At 43.5% G+C, this 18,507-nt stretch overlaps 1 protein-coding gene across 31 annotated transcripts in view; it reads right to left on the minus strand.

Moving 5' to 3' along the window:
- Positions 1 to 523: 523 nt before the first annotated feature.
- Positions 524 to 18,507, minus strand: part of CLASP1 (cytoplasmic linker associated protein 1) — a 171,022-nt gene continuing 153,038 nt past the window's right edge. For all 31 annotated transcript variants that reach the window (XM_019007424.2, XM_019007425.2, XM_019007427.2 and 28 more), the window contains 3 exons: positions 8,683 to 8,889; positions 6,393 to 6,509; positions 524 to 4,662 (listed from right to left, as the gene is read on the minus strand). In XM_019007424.2, coding sequence (XP_018862969.1) covers positions 4,576 to 4,662; positions 6,393 to 6,509; positions 8,683 to 8,889 — 411 coding nt within the window. In that variant the 3' untranslated portion in view covers positions 524 to 4,575. The remainder of the gene's footprint in view (positions 4,663 to 6,392; positions 6,510 to 8,682; positions 8,890 to 18,507) is intronic.

Below are 18,507 nucleotides of genomic sequence, written 5' to 3' on the forward strand. Positions count from 1 at the left end.
TTCTGACACACAGCAGAGACAAAAAAGACCCTGTCACCACAGAGGCAAGATATGCAGCAGGGAGAGACATCACTATCTCATGCTCCCAGCACCTGAATCTCAGTGCAGAAGGGTCCCTGGGCTTATGTGGGGCAGGGCTTGGTGACAGTGAAAAGTGTCAGCGCTGGTGTTCATGCTCTGTGATACTCTCCATATATTCTTCTATCTAGGAATATTCACACCAAAAGCCTCCCCTACAAAATCCGAACCTCTTGTGCACTTCACTTCCCCAAATGCTTCATCACCCAAATTTCTACAGCCATGTATTTCAAAACCTCTGTAATTCCCTCAACAAACCTCAGAAGAGAGGTTATCTTTGAAGCCCTTTCTCCTTGAGTTACATGACTTTGCACGACCATCAGCTTTCAAACACAATTTTATCAAATAAGACCAAATCATTTACAAGCACAGGTTGGAGTAAGGAGCTGTGTTGGACAGTGAATTACTTTGATGTTCCTCCCCCAAGAAGAAACCCAACTTCCACTTATTCTAGGGCAAACTCAAAAGGTTTTATTTTAATTTTTTTTTTTTAGCAAATTCTATCACGTAAATGTTAACAAAAAACATCTGTACAATTGCCATGATACACTCAAAAGTGAAACAAATAAGATATAAATACAGATATGGATGTAACATGACAAAAGCGAAAAAAATAGAAAAAAATACATGCGCATGAACACGGTGCCAACAAAGTCATTTCTCATGGCTGGCATTTTTCAGAGCTTTTTTTACTTCCCATTTAAAACATTGTTAGCAACGTCCTGCTGTGTACTACAAAGGTCTATTTTTCTGTCCCTTAATATGTAATATTATGCTTGATAAATAAAGGGGTGGGGAGAAAAAGTTCTGATGACAAAGATGCAAGTTACATTACTTATACAGGTTATTGGTAAGCTAGTAATAAGCAGTTAAAAAGACAGTCTCGTATTGTATTGTAATCCAGGCAAGCACACATAGTGTACCTTAAGAAAGCCACATGCCTTGGTATTTCTGAACTACATGAGAACTACAGTACGTAGACCTGTGGGGCAGATGGAGCTGGGACTTGCCCATGCCCACGGAGCACTGGTGCAGCCAATGGCAGAAAAAACATCCACATCTGAGATTTCGGCAACCTTGCAGCCAAGAGCTGCTGTCTGCTGAGAGTTTTCTCCCATTCAGATTTTTAAAGCATGGTGGACAAAGAAAATACACTTGTTTTTTTGTTTTTTTTTTTCCTTTTTTTTTTTTTTTCCCTTTTTTTTTTTTTTTTTTTTTAAAGGTACGAAAAATTGAAGCCCTGCATAATGGGCAGCAAGAAAAAAAAAAAGGCAGCTGCAGTAGGTGGCTACTGCCAGGAGAAGGTGAACACAAGCTTCACCGGAGCAGTGAGGCACTGCAGCATGCAGACCTTCCTCTGCAAGCGTGCGTGGACACTGTGATTTGTAGCCAGAGAGACCTTTATGCTTGCTGAAGAGAGAACAAGATGATTGTACAGCTTGTTGAAGTTAAAACTGGAGATCAGAGAGGTGACATTCAGAGCTAGCCCTTTGAGTACTTCAAAGGAAACACAAAAAAAAAAAACAACTGGGTCATGTTCAACATACTAAACAACCCTAACTATGTACATTATCCGCAATGATTCATAAATACCTAAGCAGAATGCTCCTACTGTGTACAGGTAGAACATATCCTAGAGTACTCAAAGGATGGACAGTCCTCGACTCACGCAATGGAATTAAGTAGCACATTAATGAGCATCTGTTGACAAACAGAACTGAATCTGATTCAGGAAGTAAGGCCTGAGTCTACCCTTTGCAGCCCCGGGCGTGCCAGTGGCCTCGGGAAGCGCAGGCTGGCCGCAGGCGCCTTTTCAAGGACGAGCTTTGACCCCGACGGAGGTGTCAGGGACGTTACAGTGTGTTCACTCTCAGTGCATACCAACAGGATTTATAAAACATATAAAATCATTTGAGAAGGAATTCAATTCCTGGAGATTTGCTACAGTGTGCCATTCAATGGAAAGAAAAAAAATCAAGACCAACAAACAGCAAATGATGATAGACCAAGCTCCATCACAGCTGGGAGGGACTAACACCACCTGGCCAGCTATGCTGACCTTTTGAACCCCAGAACTGGAACAGAAGATGCTGAGCTGAGATGGGGAGAAAGAGAGGCATAAATACTAAGCAGTTAAGAGCACAATTAAAAAAACAAAACAAAAAAACACCCCCAAAACCCTCTAGCCCGCTAATAAAAATTCAAACAAGACAGCTTAACTGCTGCCAACAAGTCAACTAAGTATTTCCTCAAAAGGAAAAATAAATTTGTGTTAAAATAAAATTTGAAGCATTCAAAAAAATCGAAAAAGAGCATTCTAACAAGCATACAGAAAGATGTGAAAAATAAATGGTCCACGGAAAGGCAGACACAAACCATGGAGCAGCCAATCCCCCCTTTAAGTGAGGATGGCTTTTCTGAGCCTGCATAAAGACCCTGGGGGAATCCCACACCCCAGGAAAGCACATGGTTTCTCCTGCCATAGCATTACTGGTTGGGAAAGATGAGGGAACTAGTCCTGCAGCCAGCAAAAGCCTGCACATGTATATACCAGGAGCAGGTCGCCTCCCCTGCTCTCAGGTGAGCAGGGAAAGGGACCAGCAAACTTTGCAGCCCAGTGCCACACAGTCCTCCACTAGCCCCAATCCCTCGTGAGGCAAGGACTGGGAGAAAAGCTGGGACCAAGTGTCAGCTCCCAGCTTAGGTCCTCAGGGATGGGGCTGAAACACACAGGGATAATGATGGAAGGGGCTTTACCCTCCCCCTTGCTGCAGCAATGGAGTCTCATGTTCTCAGTATGTTGCCAATGTGTCCCTTTAGCTCCCTAAAGGGGAGATGGAGGAAGCTGGAGAGACTCCAGGGCACTGAGTGCAGCCAGGGAATGCACATGCATCACCAGAGCTGCAGCCATAAGCTGCAGGCCCAAGGCCCATCACCCTTGTGTGGCACTGGGGGCAAAACCCCAGCTGTGATCCATGGCAGTTTTGGGGTGGGCATGCCCATCAGCCAGGATCCAGCCCAGGACCAAACACAGCATGTAAATTAGCAACCTCCTGCCTTCCCTGGTTACAGGCAGAGCCAGGGGGAGCTCCCCCTTTGCAAACAGAAGGGTCTCTGTTCAGGGAAGGGCAGTGCCACAGGGTATTTGATTGCTGCTGGTTTGCCTCTGACCTGGTCTGAGTCATTAGGCTGCAAAAGGATTTTTCCTGCTGCACCCTCACCCACACCACCCTGGCTGCCAGCAGAGCCCAGTGAGGGACCCCCACTCTTCTGAAATGCAGAGCACTCAGCAAACCTGTGCATGGAGGTGGCCACAAAGGAGCTTTCTAAAGGGAGTTAACAGCACTGCAGGGTCTTCAGGAACAGGACGGGCTGTGGCAGGCAACCAGCACTGTCGCAGCTGGCTCAGAAGCACTTCCACGTGGTATTTCTGTTCAGATTCAGACACCCTTTCTGTCCTCTGGGATGTACATTTTGCTGAAAGTGTAAAGGAGTTGTGGGGACAAAGCCATCCAGCATCAGTGGGCCAGTCAGAGCAGTAGATCAGCCCTTTGATGCTACAGATTTCAAGGAAAACAGCTGGCACTGAGGTACAGCTCTACCAGCTCCCACTGCCCACCCACTGACACACTCAGAGCACAACCCAACCCCACCCACCTAACCCCACCACCCTATCTGCAGACCTCAGTCCCAGAACTGGGTCTCGGGTTCCCTTTGGGGAGTAAAAGGTAACCTAGAGCGTCTTTTGAACTTATGAAAGAGCCAAATGGGTTGAGAGGGGAGAAGTATTTACAAAGCCAATGAAGAGAGCACGAGTCCAGCTGTTATGCACAGCACAGCTGGCTGGAGAGCAGTTACAGAGAGATCAGCCCATCCAGGGTCTGTCAGAACTATGTACAAAACTCAGATGTTTAAAAAGAACCTACGTTTTCATTACTCACTTGGTATCTCTCAGTATTAAAGCATCTGAGGCTGGAATCACAGCCACACCTGCAAAGGTCTCCCCATGGAGGGCCCTGCAAGTTAGGCAAGCTGTAACAGGGAGTACAAAACAGGAACACAAGACTTGAAAGAAGAGAAGGACCCAGCCAGAATGGGTGGGGGGAGAGAGCAGGTAACTAGCACACAGAAACCAAAACTGGGTATGAATTAAACCAACAAGATTTGTTTGACTTTTACATGTGTCCGGGATCTTGGACTCAGAGTTAGAATGCTAACCTAAACATATTTCTGAGATTTCAGCAGGCTATACAAATATGTTTAAGTATGGCTTTCTGATGTTCACTTTTAATGAAGACTGCGACACAGACCTTGCTTCCTTTACATTCAATACCAGTAAGATTCTACATAAAAGCTTTAAGGGACTAAAATACTGATTGCAATAAATATCTGCAAGGCCTCCTTAAGCTGATGGAGCGCGCCAGTGAAGAGTAGCAGAAAGGTCTCTGAGAGGCACCGTTGATTGCTTCTAAGTCTACACATGTCCACAGATCTCCATTAACTGTGCGTTGAAACATCTGAAGAGGAGCTGCTGTTGCTGTTGGTGGTCTGTGCCCTCTTTATATACAAGTTTAGTAGCTTCATCTGAAAGAAAGAAAGAAAGAAAGAAACATCAGGAGAAGATGCCAGAAAAAAACAGGTGGGGAAAAGTTGACTGCCAATGTAAAAACTTGCATTCTGTGGTGAGCTCACACTGGGCACTCTGAAGGAAAAGCAAGATAACTGACCATATTTCAGAACAGAGACAAGAGGCCATGCCCAGTCCCACTGGAGTTACAGACAGACTTAATGGGATTTAGAAAAGCCTCTTGCATTTCACTTTGGCAGCCATCAGTTCACAGACCTCAATCCTGCAGCCAGGTCAGGTCAAGCAGGCTTCCCACAGAGGTCAGTAGGGCTGCAGGCACACTGGTGATCCAAGAGCCATGGGTCTCCCTCCTAAGAAACACCATGAACTTTCCCTGCTTTATGAAATGTTCTTTTTCAATGACAATATATCTTCACTAACATGGTACATCTAGTGCAACTGCAGTTGTTATGACTATATACTTCCCTTGCATGGATTTGTTTTCTTTTTCCTCCTTGCCTTAACTCCAGATCCCATAATGACTCATGTTTACATTTAACTTTTAATAGGCAGGCAGTCTGCATAAACCCAGAAGAATTACTTACATGTTTACAGTTAGTGATGCAGAGTAGCACTGAGGATACTGGGATAATAAAGCCTCTATAATATTTTATAGGGGGACTTCCTAACATCCCAAATATAAAGGGGTAAACCTCAGCACACATAGCTGTCTCTTTGTAGAGCAATTTGGAGGCACGACTGTAATTTGTTTAGTGACAAGACAGAAATAAAACCCAAGTGTCTTTAGTCTCAGATTGTTTTGGCCTATAGCACACTTCCTTACCCATGAAAGAAACTATGACTTCAAAATGACAGAATTAAGCCCTCTGAACTAAGTAGCTATTCATGTGCACAGACCTGTTTCAGAAACAAAAAATGCATAATTCATCTTAAAATTGCATAGAAATCTTGGGTATGAAGACTTAAAACAGCAGAAAAAAATTTTGTGGTGGCTTGATGAGCCGCTCTGAAAAGCAAACACCAACATAAAATTCTTGTCTGAAGGATGGAGTTGAATTAAGGGCTTGGTTTCACTTGCAGCATCAGGTCAGAATTTGGGTTTTGCAGCTAGTCTGACTTCAGGGTATAAAGTCCTTTGAAGGGTCATTTGAGCTTGCTGTTGTCCCAGAAGGAAAGGGACACATGTGCCCTGCAATTAAGAGTGAAGGTTTACCTGCATTTCTACCAGCCCTAGTCACAACTTGCTGCTGAGAGGATCTGCTCTCCCACCATCCCCATGCATTCCCATCACTCTCTGCACGAGGATGCCTGTGTGGCCACAGAACAGACTGAAAGCTATTTAATTTCTATTGCAGATCTGGTTTTCAGCCAGAGCAGCCAGCTGATCCAGCTCACTGCCCATCACCTCTGGATGTAATACCAAAGGAGCAAGGCAAACATGGCTGGAGAAGAACCTGCTCAGAGGCAGCCTGCAGTTACACAAGATCAAATGTATCATGAAACCAATCTCTGAACACCATTAAAATTTTCCAAGTGGGATTTCAAATGCTCACACTGCTGAGCAAAAGTGGTGCTGCTCCAGTGGCATTTGTCAGGGTGAGACAGGATTTAATAGAGTTCAGGGAACTTGACCCAGAGCTACAGTGAAGCCACTGGTCTTGCTGCTAGTAACAGCCAGCAGAATGGCTTGTACTACCAAAACACCAGAGACACATTACTCTTGTACCTTGCTTCCTGTGAGTTGTGCGAGATGAGGTTTCAGTTCTTCTCCAATTACTGAATAAATAGCCACTAGGCAAAATACACTGGCTTTCCGGACACTGCTCTCTGTGTTATCATAACCCTGGAAATGAGAGGAAAAGGTCAGAAGATAAACAGCACTCCCTAACACCTTTCCTGAGCAATATACTACAGTGCTGATGTACATTTTGCAAATGTGGCTGACCTAAGAGATCAATAAAAAAAACCTCCGCTTAACTTAATAGTTTGCAACCTGAATACTCAAAGAGAAAGAGAATGCAATCACCCTATCTGTTCCTTCTGTTATTATTTATTACTGACATGTTGTAAGTTATTAATATCTAGTTATTTATAGCATTAGATAACAACACAGGTTTCCTAACACGAGCTCGGGACTCCACACACACTTCTGTGTCCAGTTCAGATGACCATCAACTATCCTGAACAGTCAGGACACTCTGGAGGGCAGCTTACCTATCAAGTAGGAAATACCACAGGAAAGAACATGTGAAAGATCCCTGTACATGTGCTGATCTCTGGCAACTTGGGCAGAGCTCAAACTAGCCACCAGGTCACTCAGCAGCTATGGACACCAGTCCCAAACTCAGGCAGAGATCACTCAGCAGCCATCCCACCCCAAGAGAAAGGCAGACATCACTTCAGCCTGCGGGATGCTGCTCCTCTGGATGCAGGGTGACCTCTGCCGGGAAAGGCAGAGGAGGGATGCAGCACAGCTGGAGCTCTTCCAGCTGCAGGGCTGAAGTGCAGCCCAAAGAGATCTTGTGTAATCCCACAAAGCACTGAGCTAGGAAAGCAGGAGACCTTGGTGAGCTCAGAGAAACACCAAGCTATTGAGCATCAAGGGGGAAAAAAGGCTGAGCCTCCTCATGAGCACCAGGGCAAGCACCACAACCCTCTCCAAGCCCTGTTCTTCCATGGAGTCCCCATCTGTCCATGGAGAGCATGCTCCAGGCTGTTGAGCTGCACACTTGTGCTCACACTGCTGCTGACACTGCTTGCCTCCTCACCACCCTGCCAGGACCCTCAGTGTGGTAAACTCAGGGTTTGTGTGGTAAACAAGCACAAAGGTTGCTCTCCACACACAGTCCTTCAACCAGGATCCCAAAATACTTCTCAAATGTAAGGAGTAAATTCCTTTGATCACTGAGTTTCTAATGTAAGGAAATATCGTGGACAAACTAGGCTCTGAAACAAGAACCATTTAAAGTAATTGAAGAAGACAAATCAAACTGCCTTTTTGAAGGCATGCTGCTCTCAGACTTTTCCAATGCATCAAAGCTTCGCTGTTCAGATTGTTGTCTCCAACAATGATGGCCAAAACCGTTTTACAACAAAAGTTTAGATGAATACAGAATTGTCCAATTCCCAGAAGCTGCGATTTAAGAATTGCAAGAGCTGACACTACAAAGTTGGGATGAATGCCAGGATGCGTAAGGGGAATTTCTGACTTTGCTCTTGTCCTTCCAACATTTTATGCTCACAATGAGAAGGCCTCTTTATCCCAGTTCTCCATGGAAGTCTTACCCACCCAAACACTTCTATCCCTTGCACTCTGACTGATCTGTTCCTGTCACAGTCTCTCCCCAGTAAACACACACATTTTCTCTCCTCCCTCACTGCTACTTCACATATTTCCTTCTTGTTTGCAGCCCCATCCCAGCACTGCCAGCTGCCTGTGCAGGGGACCAGAAGACAACATTTCTATGGCCAGTGCTCAAAGTTAAATCCACAGTGTACAACCAAACCTTAGCACTGGCAAAAACACAGCCCCCCACTCAGCCTGAGAGGGTTATGAAAGAGGCTGAATAAAGTCAGCAAGTAGTTTTGTCTTAATTTCAGAGAGAAAAGAGAAAAGGAGCAACCTGCCTGCTGGGATTAAAATTCAAGTGCAAAGTATCATCAAAGCACAGAACAGCTCAGCAGAATTAAAGGGAAATTAAAGACTACAAGATGTATAGAGACAGTATAAAATGTGGCTAACTCCTACCCTCAAATTTGTTACATGGCTGCAACTGGCTTATTTAGGAGTCAGAAAAAGGCATTCGGTTGTGGAACATACACACAAGAACCTGAGTTTTCCTTTCCTTAACCCTAAAGGGATCAAAAACTTCTATAAAAAAATTTATTTTACCAAAAATTAAGTGGTTTAGTTTACCAAAATCTGGCCCCAGAGGATCCTTCATTCTCCCTTAGGGCACAGATCTCATAAATTAATGGTGGCTTGTGCTCAGGAGCAGTGACATGGCATTCTGTACCTGTAACAACCCAGGAATGATATCGGGTAGGAGCTGATGCAACGATTCCTTGGAAATCCTCTCGATGACTTTCGTTTGCATTTTGATGGCAGCTAAGTTAATTGGATAATCTGCAGTCTGAATGATGGGGCAAAGCACCTTGATGCACTGCTCAGGGTGGATGGAACTCGCCAGGGTAGAAGCAGCTTCTTCAGCAGCTCTGACGACCTGAAATGAAAGTAGAACAAACTCTGATGTTAATGAGGTCACACCTGACAGCCACCATTGCTGGTGTGCTAGGAGTGACTGCCAGGAAATGCTTGGGGATGTTCATTAACAGATCTGCACCAGGCTCTGTTGAGGGACAACTGACTCTTGAGAATTCACATCCTCTGTCTCCAGTGACATCTTTGCTCCAGCCAGTGGCAAGAAGTCCTTCCTGCCTAACATAACTGTGTTAGTATTGTGGTTAGTTTGAAAAAATTATCTGTCACCCAAAACAGACAGGCACTCCCACACCAGGAGGAGCAAGAGGATGACATCTCTCCAGCTACTGGAGGTCAAAGAACCTAAACCCACCAGCTCAGACTGATACAATATGTATCTCCTTAACCATTAGCACCAATGGCCTGCTGCAGTTTTCAGTGTGCACCTCAGTGCCCAGAGCCCTGTGCCCATGCTGAGACACCCACCCATGGCAGCTGTGTCCTGCCCCTTCCCAGCTGAACTACACTGCAGTCAAATCCAGGTCACAGACACAAACAGGCTCTGACCAGGCAGCTTTGCTCTCAGCATATGTAACCCATTCAAGGCAGCACTGGAATCACCATACAAAATTGGAGGAAGTGGAACAGCAGCAGCACCCACCCTCTGCAACAAGCCCACACTGTAAAGCAGTCACACAAAGCAAGGATGATGCTAAATTCAACTCTACCCTGAGAGAAAGCAGATTCACAACTTTCACTCTTCCCCAGCAGGTAGGACAGCTAGTTCAAAGAAGACCCAAATCTGGTCTCTTCTCCCAAGAGAATTTATTAATTTTACATTCTGCAGTAATTGGATAAAAAAGAACAGGATGGGAAGGCAGGTTTTCTTTTTTCAAGTGTCTGTGCTAATTGCCAGGCAACAAAATGAAGCTTCCTCTTGGCTGCACTCTTCCTGGCCACAAATAACACACTCTTTGCTCTTCATGTTCTTGTTACAACACAAAAGGTGGAGGATGCTTTTTCCCATCTTCTCTCACTCCCCTCTTCTCAGGGCTTACTTTAAAGGAAGGGTAAATCCTGAATAGACAGAGATGCTCCCATGGACAGACTTAAATCCAACACCTGAACTTTAGCAAGAAAGAAAGCATTCACAAATCCTCATGTTTGGGATCTTCCAGCTAGTCCCAGGAAGTCCCTAACTGAGCCCAGGAACATTAAACCTCTTTCCTGGTTGTATGGGAGGCTCAGGAGCCCAGCACCAATTCTCTACCTCCTCCTAAACTGAACTACCTGGAATTGTCTGAAGTCAACACTTTGAAACCAGCACCAGGAAATCTGTCCCAGGCAAGCTGCAACACAGCAAATAAACCACGGGTCTGCCACTTAGACTGAAGCCATGGCTGCTGAATTCGCCTTGTTCTCCTTTCCCCCACACTGTGATGGCATCAAACTTGGGGATTTCTGTTTGAGTAAGGCAACCTATGGGCAGATGTAGCTCTATCAAAGCCTCAAAAGAAGGTGAGCTTTCATTATTTTTAAGCAACTATGGAGGATAATGCATGAACAAGGAGTAGCTGGAAGCTTATCTTAGTCCATGGACTACAAAACACTAAGTTTAATTGACTTCTAAGATAACAGCAATTAATAGTGACCAGAAGGGATCATCTCCACCTACACAGCCTGTTTTACCCACAGCATCATAGCCATGCTGCTAACATTTATCTTCCACTCATGCTGACAGCTAGCTCCCTGAAACAGGAATGACACAAGACACTTGTATTCCCAGGAAACAGCAGAACTCATCCACTTGGCTTTTGGCATTCTCTAAGGCAGATCCAACAGTGAATGTGATCTCACACTTCACACAGCACAAATATTGAATGCAGGCAAGATATGGGCAGGACGGTGAAGCAACCTGAGATTTTTGGACTGCTTCTATACCAGTGCCCTACTTACACAAGTAAAACTGTCCAAGTGCTCCATTTACTTCAGGCCTTTCTCAGCATTTAATTATAACATTAAAACATAGTCCAAAATGAATGGCAATTCACAATGTGGTCAGTATTAAAAAAAATGCTTCCTGAAAGATCTGTGAGTAGCCATGCAGAACAGAATGCTTGCTTTCCCACTTAACAGCAAGTTTTCCCTCTTCCAGCTATTTCTTTGCTAATTTCTCTTCAATTTCACACATGAGAAGCATGAAAGTTAATATTTTTCCACATAAGTTAGTACTAGCTTAGGAGCCAGCACTGCGTGATTTTGTTGGGAAAGAAGAGAAACACCCAAGTACTTAAGGAAAGGCTGATGCCAGTCTTTGATAGCCCAGAGTGGAATTTCTAGAGTGGATTAAGTCAGGAGCTCCCAGAAGGTCTCTAAAGGAATCCACTTCCTGGCACTGCAGCTTCTGATGTTTGCTTTCCACAAAGGATGGAAAGCACAAACTTACAGAGGGCCCTGATACTTTACCATCAATTTAACTATCCACTAGAAAGCCACTAGCTAAAAACCCCTGAATATTACTATGTGAACACAGGCCACTTAGGATTTTGTTCAGCAGCAATGCCAAACACTGTTGGGAAGTGTTTTCAGACACTCTTAGAAAGAAAAGCTTTCACATATATCACAACACACTAAAAGAAAATTGTAAAAAAAAAAAAAAATATTAAAACTTATATCCTCTTGGTATCCTACTTGATAAAAAAGCAACAATATTTTAGTATAAACCTATGGCTAGACTCTGATCTCAAACACACTATCATGAAAAAAAAAAAAGGAGAAGATGAAAAATTTAATGAATATTCTATCTGGGTTTCAGCTCCATATCCTGTTTTCACACAGTTTACTATGCCTAATATGTTGAAGGTATGAAACAACTGCATAAGACAGAAAGTCTATTAACCAATTCCATGTACAAGGAGCATTAAAATACAGTGATAATTTTTCACAAAATAAGCAAAGGTTCAACAGCAACAAAGGTCACACATATTTTGCCCATTAAAAAGTGAGCAAGGAAAGTTGTGAAGGTACAGAAATTATTTATGGCCCTGATGATCCTGCTTTCAGCACTGTTGTCCAGTTCTAGCACAGATGTGGCTACATTTAGGCAGAGGCTGGCTATTTCACATCCCTTCTCCCTGCACTGCCTTCCCCCTGAACACAGGAGGATGCATTACACATGTCCAGCATGACAGGAGCTTGTAAATGTGACAACACCAGGGAGACTTCCAAGCCTCCCATGAGCACATCTGGGGGACAATGCCTGCAGCTCAGCCACACTTCAGCAAACCCCAAGTGTGTGATTAACAACATGCTCAAATCTCACTGACATCAATGGGATTCCAGCATGTGCTTACATCCTTGTGTGGATGGGAGCCTCTGCAGGTAACTGGCTCCTGGCTCCCTGGGGAAGCACCAGAAGGTGATTTGGCATAGGAAGGGGTAGGGCAATACCAGCTGATGGTGAGACAGAGAGAAAAACTCATCCCTGCTGGCACAGGAAGCCAAATGCCACCATTTTGCAATGTAACTACCAGCCCTATCCTGCCTCCTAGCTTTGGCCAAACAAAACATTCAGCCACACAGACTCTGCATCCCACCAGGGGCTCTCAGTATTTACCCAACCGGCTCAGAGACCCACTCACCTGGAACTGCCAGAGAAATCAGCAGCATTTCCAAACAGAGGGAAGTGCCTTACCAAAAGATACAACCTGCCAGGTCATTTGGTAACAAGAACATGCAATTGTAATAGAGTTTAGCAAAGACATTTTGCCATGAGGCACAATGCTTGGGCCTTGCAAATTGTACATACCTTACAATATCAAAAAATCAAGTATCTTTCTTAATCAGGGCTTTAACCTGACCAGCAGAGTGAAACAACCTTAAAAGGAGTGGGAGAAAGGAATAAACAGGATCAAGGAACAGGTCTTCCTCCCAGCTTTGAAGGTAAGATCAACAGATACACATGGGGAAGTGACAGGAAAGGCTCGTACAAGCAGTGACACCACAATAAGTAGTGTCTGTGTAATCTATCCTTTAAGCCCACAGAAATGAAAGGGTGCTGATTGCTACGTGCTCAGACACAGGAGGATTAAAAGTCAGACGAGTTAACCAAAGGGAAAAAAAAAGCCAACACACACAAGGAGGCAGGCAGAACCATTCACAGGGAAAGACTTTAAGACAGCTGCAAGGGGGAAGGATATCCACAGGGAAGCATCACTGTATGCTTGCTTCTTGCTAGTCAGTCAGGTAGGGTGTCAAGCGAAGCAAGATTTTTGTCTGACCTCATATAATTATTCTTAGGAATCTCAGACGTACAAAAGAAAAGTAGAAAAGTCACCAAATGATGGTGGCAGCTGGAAACAGCAGGTTCAAAAGGGTGGCTATGAGACAAGATGATAGAGAGCCTTCTTTGAAAGCACAGACACTAAACTGTGTGTAAGGGATGTCACAAACATTATTTTACCTCCTAGTAAAAAGCTTAGAGCAAACCATGGCTTGAACTGGATAGATTGACATCATTCAACACAGGGCAGCTAGCCCTGGAATGCAGATCTAAGAGATAGCTCTTGCCCTTAAAGCAGCAGGTTTTACTCCTTTCTAAAGGCTTACCTTGTGCTCTACACACTGGTGACTAGATTCAGCCTGACTTTTGCTGGCATAACATAAGCACTGTGTGCTGGTGGGTTCCTTGAAAGACATCTGTGGTGCATCAAGACCTTTCTAGTGATTCTCAAGAAAGACAAGTTTTTATACTTCCACCCAGTTTGCTTTAGGGAAGGAGCCATATTCACATGCACAAAGCCAGCAAGGTGTAGCACACAGAAAGCTGTTCACCTCCAGCAATGTCTTCCTTAATGCTACCAAGGACTACACTTCAAAGAAACAGGTCAGGCAGTCCCAGGGATATGCATGGGAATTGCTTCTTGATTTCAGTGTGAGGGGATATGCTGACATTCAGTGTTAGTGTGAGCAAGACAGCGGCCTGTCACAGATCCTTGCCTTCTAATAGAAAAGCACATTGGAATCACCAAAGTTCTACAAGATTTGCTGGACAAACTTTGGATGACAATTCCCATTGGTTTACCTGGTTCACAGCGCACTGCAGCCACAGGATCCTGTTCACTTAAGACAGCCAGAACTCAGACTCCATCTCTTCCACTCATTTTCTTCTGCTCAGCTATTACTCCATGCATTAACATGTTGTTTGCTGCCTGCCGGCTGCAGCAACCAGTTTACAAGTTTTGATAGTTTCATTTCCACTTTAAAGAGACACAAAGTACTGACAAATAAGGAAAGAAAAATGTCCTGACTCCCCTAAGGCAGAACATGCCAGGTTCATAGGCATTAGTGTAACATGCAGGGATCTCAGCAAAGCAGGACCTGCGGCACCTGGATGAGAGCTTCCTGCCAGAGCTTAAGGTGGAGTACTTTACCATGATTGCTAGTTATGGTGTCTCTGCAGGAGGCTGTAGAGGATGAGGCAGTGCAGGCAAAGCCCCACTGAAAGTTTAGAGGCTTTGTACACCATTGTGAAACACCAGAGAAGTGTATTAAGGAGAACAAGGTTTTGCTTACAGGCTTACGAGGCATGTGGCTGTGCTTTTGAGCCAGTTTTTGCCATCTAGAGGTGGTTACTTAAAGCCTATATAATCTAAGCTGGAGGGGATGGAGGTTTACCAGTACCTAGTCAGGCCAACTCCCATCCCTGAAGGCTTTACAGTCTGATCCAGACAGGAACAAACAATTATGGACTTGGTTTCGAAGCAGGAAGTGGACTCAGCAATGGGGAGTGCTAAGCAGATGAAAAAGCAGTGTGATTTTTATAAGGATTCAGAGATGAAGCAGATTACACTGCTTCTCCTGGGCACATTTGAAATGTGTTGGGAAACAGAAAAAGGCACATAAACATATTATGAAACATTAATGACTGCCCACTTGCAGCACTTGGAAGCTTCCAGCATGGAGTAGGTAACAATTGATCTTCAAGACTATGATCATTTGGTGTTTTTTTGTTTTGCAGAAACCTATACAGATCATACCATCATCATAGGACAATTACAATAAACATCAGAGGCCAATCTAAAAGCACCTCAACAAGATAATAAAAGTTATCTACAGGTAATGGTTAACTGATTTTTTTCTTCTTCTTCTCCCTCTTTTAGAGTGTTACAACAAAGAATGTACAATAATGTGAAATAAGCATCCCGATGATGCTTATGGACCTCCTATATCACAACATCCAGAAATTAGATATCTAAGATATGGCACAGCATCCTTTCCTTACACATAGAAAACATACATCAGTTAAGTCTATAGGCTTTGTGCCAGAGACAGAAGCAGGGAATTAGCTATCCTATGATTTTTCACTTTGCTGCTAATTTCCAAGATATTAAACTATTTTTGTTTTAAAATACACAACAGTAAGAAATTATCCTCATTTTGCTGGCATGAATCTGAAGCAATGTCATATCTGTGGTGTTGGGTCAGCAAGCAGCATCTCTCCTTAGCTATGGGTGAGTAACTGCACTGGAACAAATGAGTTAATATTAACTAATTGGCAACAGAAAGATGGTTCTCTTCCAAATAACTCCAAACAAAGACTGATAAAAATCAACAAGATTTAATATCATCCACAACTGCAATTACATTCTAATGCTCCAAAAGTAAGTAAAAGGCATTTACATGTCAACCCCCCTAAATGTTTCTAGTTATGACTGAAGCAGGCTTGACTCTTCACATCACCCCATTAAATCAACAGCATCGAACAGACTGTTGTACTACAAACAGTATGAAAACAGGACAAAGTTAAAAAAGGCAAACTAAACATGAATCCCAACCCAGAGCCATCTACTCTGTAGCCTAGGGTTACATTAATTTTGACCTGTTACTGAGGTCTGTGCTTTGCCAATCTCCTGCATTTGCACTCACAACAAGGTGTGACTCAGCTCCAACTCCATGTACCAACCTTTCCTCTCTCATATCCCTGGGGAGAAATGTGGTGCTCTCAGTTGTGCTGATCAGCTCTGCTGATCCCAGACCTTGCCTTCAGCAACAGAAGGCAGATGATTTTTAGCCACAGCAAAGACCCAACTGTCTGAAGACTTCTGCTTGGACTTGGAAAAACAGCCAGGTATCCAGGCTTCCCAAAATATCTAACTTTGCTACCACTGTTTTGATACCTCCAACTATGTAATCTTGAATAAAAGCATAGACCTTTTCCTGTTTTAAAAAACAAAAAAAAACAACTTGAACTAGATATCAGCACTCAGCTGGGGGAGGGGGTGATATTTGCTGGTTGGTGAATATATTGTTTTTGTCACTCCTGGTCATGCTGAACAACAGTAATACTTGAATTTGCATAGACAAGCAAACCTTCCTAATTTCCAAATAACTACCACTTACTATGACTTCTTGGAGACAGTACCCAGTCTGCTGCTCTTCAAATTCTCTTTGCTAGATCACTTTAGATTGAGTCTCTGTGGGTCATATATAATTGAAAATGTGAGCAGTAGCAATTGCAGTAGCAGGAGCAATTAGCAGTCCCTGTGCTGAAGGGGAAATTCAGGTAAGAAAGACTGAAACAGATACAGCCTGCTCAAAACAGACATTTTCTGCTAACTTACACAGCCTGTTGACACCAAATTACCAATTCATAACCAATGATCACTTTTGTATTCTGCTACAAGGCAGAAGCAGCCCAGAAACAGAACAAACTGGAGTGACATCAGGACATCACTGACACAAAGATTAACCCTTTCCCAACTAAATTATATACCAGCTATCCTTGAAATAGTTCTTACGGTGTAGGGAAAGATTTGATTTTCTGTAGTTTAAGGAGAGTGCACCACTCCCTTTAATACTGCTCTGATATAGTGAGAAAGCAAGCTGTAGAACAGACTGCTCAGAACTTCCTTTCCCTCTTCAGCTATCCTTTGAAACTGCCCTTCACTCACAAACTGGTGAATACTCACTAAATCTCCTGCTCAGTAGGATCCAGTTAAAGGGCAGCTCCTCCTCCCCTCCTGGAAAGAGCAGTGCTGCAAAGTCAGCAGTGGGAGAGAGCTGGGGGGCCACCACAGGAAGGGAATTTGTGACCTTCTGGCTCTAGGCTATGAGTTTGACCAACTGAGCCAGCCCAAATGATCTCTCAGTTAATTTTTCACAGACTTAACTGAATCAGCAAGTCCCAACTACAGGTAAAACTACTTCAAGCATATTCACAGGTATATATTTAGCCTAGCTCATGTGGATATTCAAGTGCAGGTACCTTCCATAACTTCAGGAATGCTGATATCCTCAAACTAGTGATGGATAGATGATGCCTTTCCTGGGCTGCATCATGGTTCTGAGAGCCTCATGTACACAGGGATCAGAAAACACTCATACACAAAATGAAAAATCCAGAACTAGTGTCCCAATTGATACAGCTGTGCTGTATGTGCAACAGATACAAAACAGGAATATACCTGCAGTGTCCTTCTGTGACAGCTGTCACCCAAAGGTCCCACTGAAGCAGCTGATGTCTCATTATGAAGATGCTGTGCAAAACCACGGCAAATCAAAGCCACACTATGTGCAGCACAGTAGCTACTTGCTGAGCACTGTACAGCTCAATTAGTCTATGAAGAAGTGCCAGAACTCCCACCTCTCATTCCTGGTTTATCTTTCTCTGCTTTTCTCTGGGAGGCACCTCATGCAAATCCCGAAGAATCTTTCCACATCACAAGAATACAGAGGCATAAAGCATGGTGTTTTCAACATTGTTCACGATTTCTGTAAAACCCACCAGTCCCACAGAACAGTGAATTCTGAGGGGCACTAAAAACAATGCCAGGGACAATCTGGAAAGGTCTAGAAACTTTAGTTCTGGAGGATTCCCAAAAAAAATACAAAGAGCACTGAGTCAAGGTGAGCTGACAAGCATGCAAACAGGAAAACTTGCCAGTAAAAGGCACTCCTTCAGAACATAGTGTTTTGTCTGACTGCTTTATCAGAAAAACAATTTACAACTGCTTCTTACTACTCTGAACTGAAAATGACAGGGGTGCAAAAGCACTAAATCAAGAAGAAGGTAGGCAGAGTAGGGCAGCCCTCATTCATTAAAGCATTAAATATTTTCTACTTCAGCATTTTAGAGAAATCCAGACTGCTATTTTCCTTCCCTGGGAGTGTTTTTTGTTTTGATTTTCAAACAGTACGGTGTCTGCTACCCACGGTTAAAATAACCTTGTGTTAGTCCCCCAATGCTCTGGAGCAGTCTGGTCTATTTTAATCATCTTTTCATGGCCAAATATCTTCAGAGGTGCCTAAAACTGCTAATTTAGAATAATCCTTTTGTAGAGAAGAATAAATGCCTTCGATTTCAAACCAAGGATTTTGGTAATAAAACCATCACAGACTGAAAGGGAAACTCTGGTAGCACTTTTCAGAAGGTTTATTTCAAACTTCCAATAAGCACAAGGTAGATTAAAAGACACAACTTGGAAAACAATCTAAAAAGTTTAACTTTAAATGAAATTTGAATTGATCTACTTAAAATGTTATCCTTCATTCTCACTTCATTTCAGAATACTTTCAGTTATGTATAAGAGTTCTCTTACAAAAAGGAAAATGCAATTCATCCTTCCTTTTGCTTCTTCCT

The sequence above is a fragment of the Parus major genome, chromosome 7, assembly GCF_001522545.3.
Source record: "Parus major isolate Abel chromosome 7, Parus_major1.1, whole genome shotgun sequence".
In the NCBI taxonomy this organism is placed as follows: Eukaryota; Metazoa; Chordata; class Aves; order Passeriformes; family Paridae; genus Parus; species Parus major.